At 36.4% G+C, this 5217-nt stretch overlaps 3 protein-coding genes across 7 annotated transcripts; 1 reads left to right on the top strand and 2 right to left on the bottom strand.

The window, feature by feature from the left end:
* The first annotated feature begins 1148 nt into the window (after positions 1 to 1148).
* Positions 1149 to 2028, top strand: LOC108375377 (transcription factor MafK-like). Of its 5 annotated transcripts, none has more exons than XM_017631493.1 (3): positions 1149 to 1237; positions 1291 to 1387; positions 1511 to 2028. In XM_017631493.1, the coding sequence occupies exons 2-3, from the start codon at positions 1346 to 1348 to the stop codon at positions 1874 to 1876; spliced, it is 408 nt and encodes a 135-aa protein (XP_017486982.1). In that variant the 5' UTR covers positions 1149 to 1237; positions 1291 to 1345; the 3' UTR covers positions 1877 to 2028. The 5 variants fall into 5 exon arrangements, with proteins under 5 accessions (XP_017486982.1, XP_017486979.1, XP_017486983.1 ...); XM_017631490.1 differs by having other exon boundaries at positions 1151 to 1237; positions 1291 to 1405; XM_017631494.1 differs by having other exon boundaries at positions 1154 to 1196.
* Positions 2029 to 2045: 17 nt separating this feature from the next.
* Positions 2046 to 3386, bottom strand: LOC108375378 (zinc finger and BTB domain-containing protein 14-like). The gene is made up of 3 exons (XM_017631495.1): positions 3203 to 3386; positions 2611 to 3145; positions 2046 to 2507 (listed from the first exon to the last, which is right to left on the bottom strand). The coding sequence occupies exons 2-3, from the start codon at positions 2922 to 2924 to the stop codon at positions 2300 to 2302; spliced, it is 522 nt and encodes a 173-aa protein (XP_017486984.1). The 5' UTR covers positions 2925 to 3145; positions 3203 to 3386; the 3' UTR covers positions 2046 to 2299.
* Positions 3387 to 3485: 99 nt separating this feature from the next.
* LOC108375376 (uncharacterized) lies at positions 3486 to 4569 on the bottom strand. Its single transcript, XM_017631488.1, has 2 exons — positions 4055 to 4569; positions 3486 to 3836 (listed from the first exon to the last, which is right to left on the bottom strand). The coding sequence occupies exons 1-2, from the start codon at positions 4457 to 4459 to the stop codon at positions 3486 to 3488; spliced, it is 756 nt and encodes a 251-aa protein (XP_017486977.1). The 5' UTR covers positions 4460 to 4569.
* Between the last annotated feature and the right edge of the window lie 648 nt (positions 4570 to 5217).

The following is a 5217-nucleotide window of genomic DNA, read 5'->3' as shown; positions in this document are numbered from 1 at the left end:
CACACTTTGAAAACGAGTTTTGGGATTGTGGGCTGTTCACACCGGTTGTTATGGTTTTCGTTGACATGTCTTACATCTTTTGATTACAGTTTTGCTACCCAAAATCAAAACCAAAACACAGTACAGACGCATGTGTACTCGTCCCTTTTCTTCTCACTCGCTCTCTTCCATATGGGATTAGAATTGAATTCAAGACTTGCGCACTTTCGCTACAATTATAACGAGTTGTCCCTTCTTGTTATTTAGGTTTTTTGGTAATATGAGCAGCGTTGCAAATGGTTTCATCAATTGCTTGCATTGCCAGTGGATTTCAGTTTTCTTTTTATAAAGAGAACAAAACACTATAGATTTATTTTCCTTGTTTTCGGAAAATTATTTTAAACTGAACAAGTTTACAATTTTTTGTAGTAGAAAATGCGCTTAAGTACAGACCTAAATTTTCAATGTATGTAAGAATTACCGATTCCCATCGATTTATTTATTCAGTCCTATCAACAATTCCATTTGAATAAATTGTTCACAAAAGCGGCTTGGGGAAAATTGTTTTTGTTGTTTTACTTTATAATTTTTGGGAAAATTTGTTCACTTGGAGACAATTTACTAGTTGATCTTACATTGCAGTATCGATAGTTTTAAAACATCGATAGTAGTTTTTTAACTCAAACCATCGATAAATCGGTAGTGTCGTCGATATTTTTCCACCTCTAGTGAAAAGTAGGGAAGTCAGTGGCAAAAATACATCGATGTTTTCCCATCGAAACTTACATCGACATTCGTCGATGCATTGGAGGGCGTACATTGATAATTTTTACTTAAATATTCGTTGCGTTTTCTAGTTAACACTTTTTATAATTTTTTATAAAAATGTTGTTCATACTTTAGCTAAAACTATGCAAAACAATGTGTCTAACTTTATACGAAATTTAGAAAAATTCAACAAATTTTCATCAATATTTTGAACTTTTTAACATCAATTTCCTCGAATTTCAGACAAAGCGATGTTTAGCGGTTCGATGTACTAGAGATGTCAGCTTACAGAAAACATCGAAGCATCGACTATTTATACATCGAATGGAAAATTTTCGATGCATCGAAGCAGAACATTGATATTTTCTATGCATCGATGTTTTTTCGACATCTCTAGTGAAAAGTTTGTGAAAAGGTTGTTTACGGTGAAGAAATCTATCGCTCTTTTGGTAAATTTCTGTATTTCTTCAGTATTTGTGATTCTTAGCAGATAATTGAATTTCAATAAAATCATTGATATTATAAAAACTTATTAAATTCTAGTCTAAACTAATAAAGTGGCTCTCTTTTAACGTCAAAACAATTGATTGTGCGGAAAATGGACGGACTACAGCACCGACGAGAAAGAAAATCGTCAATGGTAACACAACAATTTTACGTAAATGCAAAATTATTACTAAGCCCAATTAAGCATCATTATACCAATATGTAGATATGTATATGATAATGAAAATTAACTGCTATAAAATTTTTCAACCTACAGGCACCACTATCGCCATGCCCTATACCAGACATAAGTGATGATGAGCTAGTTTCTATATCCGTCAGAGACCTTAATCGTACTCTAAAGTCTCGCGGCCTAAATCGCGAGGAGGTTGTGCGTATGAAGCAACGTCGACGAACGCTGAAAAATCGTGGCTATGCAGCTAGTTGTCGCATAAAACGTATAGAACAGAAGGATGTTTTGGAAACAGAAAAATCGCATGAATGGGTTGAGCTGGAAACTATGCACGAAGATAACGAACAATGTCGCAAGGATATAGCTAACTGGAAGAATAAATACAAGGCTTTGCTGCAGTTTGCAGCCCATAATGACATTCCGATTCCACCGGAACTAGAGGGTTGCTGAATAATGGAAGCAGAATAGTATACATCGGAGTGTCTACTTACACGTGCCACGGTAAAAATTACGCCGAACAAAGTTCTGTCCCACACTCAGAAAGGATAATTCTGAGTAGTAAGGGTTATAATCCCTAAGCGCGGCCGAAGGCCGCCTACGCATAAAGAAGTTCTGCCCCACTTCTCCGGCAACACATAATCCACGTAATTTTGCCGTAGATATACGGTAATTTTTAAACTAGCCGTGGCGCGTGTGTGTAGACACTGCCAATATAAATAGATTATATATTTTAAGTAACTTTATGTATACCACTTTATTTGTAAATTATATCGATCGTGTATAGGTTTTAAATAAATACTGCTTATTTAAAATTTGGCTGTCTTAAAAACGCATACATATTTAACTCGTATATTACTTTTACTAAAGCAAAATTTAAACATCTAGCATGTTTAGTGGAATGTCTCCAGCATGCTCCTCCAGCATCTCGACAGTGCCTTCAGTACTGTCTGCAAACTCAGTTTCTTTCTTTTCTCCAACGGTCGACTTTGATCCTGAAAGTATGTACTTCTTTGCTAGCGCATCTGTGTAACCAGTTTTCTTAAAAAGATCCTGATGCACGGTGCGCAAATGACGGCGAACCCTAATAGAAAATAATTTATTTGAACCAGTGGCAAATCACTGTTGGCTCTGCATTTACTAAGGTACATCCTTACACGCATCCTACAACGATTGTACATACTTACTTAAATTTGGTAGGAAATCCACGCTGACACACTCCACACAACAATGGCATTCCCGTGTGCTCGTATTGATGTTGCCTCAAGCCAGCGAGATTTATAAATGTTTTTTCACATTCATCACATTTGTAGCGTACACCTAGATGTCGTTTCTCGTGGTAGTTAAGATGGCCCTTTATAGCAAATTTCCGGTCACACATCGAGCATGCAAATGGAAAATCGCCAGTATGAAAACGTATATGTACTTCGAGATCTTTGCGTCGTACGAACTTTTTGCCACAATGTGGGCAATCGATAGTCTTGCCACGATGCATTTGCATGTGTAAACCAAGATTTGATTTACGCAGGAACGTTTTTGAACAAATTGTGCATTCGAATATTGCTCGATCTTCTGGTAAGATGTGAGTAGTTTGATGCAATTGGAGATTTTCGAGTGTAAAAAATCTTTTTCCACAGTCGATACATTCAATATTTCGATCACGTTCATCTGAGTGGAGTTCTAAATGCCTTTTAAGTGTGAAACGGGAAGCACATATTTTAGCTGTGAAAAATATATAAGTTAAATAAAATATGTTGGCAAATATTCAAGTTAACTTACGACATTTGTTGCATAAGAACTTCAGTTGTTTATGGCGCTTTAAATGTTTGTTGTAGAATGTCTTCAATACAGTGCGTCCACAATGTTCGCAGTCTATATATTCATCTTTCTGATGAACCTGTCGTCGATGCAAGCGTAGTACATTTTTCGACACAAACCGATTTGGACAATATTCACATGGGAAATTATGTGTTTTATCCCCTGAAAGTGTAGTCGAAAAAATATGTATATGTAGGTATATCAAGGAATATCATAATGTACATCGTATATGAATTCTATATATCTATGTACCATGTTCAACTTCATAATGCTGAAGTAAATCTCTTTGGAATTGGAATACCGATGTACAAAACTCGCATTTGAAGTCAAAACAGGACTTAGACTCATCGCCAGTATTCCTTTCCTCTGCTCCACGTTGAGATAATTTAAGACACGAACTTGATTTAGCTTCTTCATCGTCTGGTGACTCTTCTGAGACATTGATGTTACTTTTTGAAATAATTGGTTCGTTAGAGAAAATACGCTCTACACTAATGAGTGTAGTTGGTAAAGGTTCGTATGAACCATTATTATCGTCATTCAACACACTTCCAGTGCTGTTTGAGTTTCGTTCATATTCGACAGGTTCAAAATCCTAAAAACAAATTTTCAGAAAATGTAGCTACATATGTACTTCATTCATTATTGTTTGATCCTACGACGTCTTAAACAAAGTTTAAAATGGCAAAGAAAATTAACTTATTTTTAATTTTCAAATTTGTTTTTGCAAACGGATTCTTAATAAAAAACATTTTCACAAAGTACACACATGTGTACATACATACATACCTTTATATATGTATGTATATATACCTTTTCTATAAACTCCTCCTCAACTTCCGCCTTTTCCAATTCATCGGGATCATGGTCTTCTGCATATTCATTTCCTTTAATAATCTCTTGCTTCGACTGTGTTAATAATTGGTGATTCAACTGTGCTCGCGTTATAAACTCATAGGCTTGGACAAGATCAAGGCGACAACGACCACATATATAATGGCAAGGAGGATAGCCTACGATATGGAAATCTTCTACCCCAATATAAAGCTGTGTGCTTTTATTGAACAACTCTAGTAATGTAAGAGTATCGCTTTCGGAGCTGTATAACTGCAACAAATCAATATAGTCTGCAAGTTCATCTTGTGATGCGACCGACAGACATGCACGACAACATCGCATTTCTTCAAAGTCGATTTCATTATTTAGCGTATATTCCATTGTTGCGCATTAGATTACAGAATATAATTTATTTTGATAATAAATTTGCCAAAAAATGTTCCTGACTTTTTTATCTAATACTGAAGAGTGATTGCCATGACAACGGGTAAGCAAGGTGGCCAGATAAAAGGTCTTGTTAAATTATTCATATAGTGCTGAGTTCAGACTCGGAAACTTTTTTTGCTCATTTTCGGCAACTTCGCTTTTGGTGTTGCCCGTTGCATTCACACAGAGAAACTATTTTGTAAACAATTGTTGTTCTCAGCTGCGATCGCCAACTTGAAAACTCGGTGCCATTCCCTTTCCTCGTCACTCCCTCTCCTACAAGTAACGAGTTGCGCGACAAAAGTTTCCGTGTCTGAACGCAGACAATAAAAAATTTCGGTGGCACGTTTTTGGTAACTTTTTTAACCGTGTCGACAACCAAGTACATTAATTGAAATTTAGATTAGATGAAAACTACTATATGCTTGCGGTCTGATAAGCAAATAAAAAAAGAATTTCGAGTGGAAGACCGTGGGCTATAATTAAAGCTCGTCGGCGATTTCAAGCATCCGTTGATGGTTACCCCAGCAACGAGTACATGTGTGAGTGTCGGGTTGAATGTCGGGTGCTTGAAGCTTGCCCGGCGACACTCAAGCATAAAGCGTCAACACCATTTGCAATAAAATTTCGTAGTGGGCGGACGTAAACATGTCTTCATCGGATGACGATTTTTTGCTACTTGCCACTAAAATCTTTATCTTCCGCGAACTTGC

This window comes from Rhagoletis zephyria, unplaced genomic scaffold, assembly GCF_001687245.7.
Source record: "Rhagoletis zephyria isolate East Lansing unplaced genomic scaffold, Rhagoletis_zephyria_1.1 Rzeph_scaffold_08834, whole genome shotgun sequence".
Lineage (NCBI taxonomy): Eukaryota > Metazoa > Arthropoda > Insecta > Diptera > Tephritidae > Rhagoletis > Rhagoletis zephyria.
This window is presented reverse-complemented; position numbering and strand designations above follow the sequence as displayed.

Excerpts from the sequence above, each read along its gene's own strand:
- LOC108375377 (XM_017631490.1), top strand. The coding sequence starts at position 1,346 with ATGGACGGACTACAGCACCGACGAGAAAGAAAATCGTCAATGGTAACA. Across the intron at positions 1,406-1,510 it reads TGGTAACACAACAATTTTAC|GCACCACTATCGCCATGCCC; the intron begins GTAAATGCAAAA and ends TTCAACCTACAG.
- LOC108375378 (XM_017631495.1), bottom strand. The coding sequence starts at position 2,924 with ATGCAAATGCATCGTGGCAAGACTATCGATTGCCCACATTGTGGCAAA. Across the intron at positions 2,508-2,610 it reads GGATTTCCTACCAAATTTAA|GGTTCGCCGTCATTTGCGCA; the intron begins GTAAGTATGTAC and ends ATTTTCTATTAG.
- LOC108375376 (XM_017631488.1), bottom strand. The coding sequence starts at position 4,459 with ATGGAATATACGCTAAATAATGAAATCGACTTTGAAGAAATGCGATGT. Across the intron at positions 3,837-4,054 it reads AGGAGGAGTTTATAGAAAAG|GATTTTGAACCTGTCGAATA; the intron begins GTATATATACAT and ends ATTTGTTTTTAG.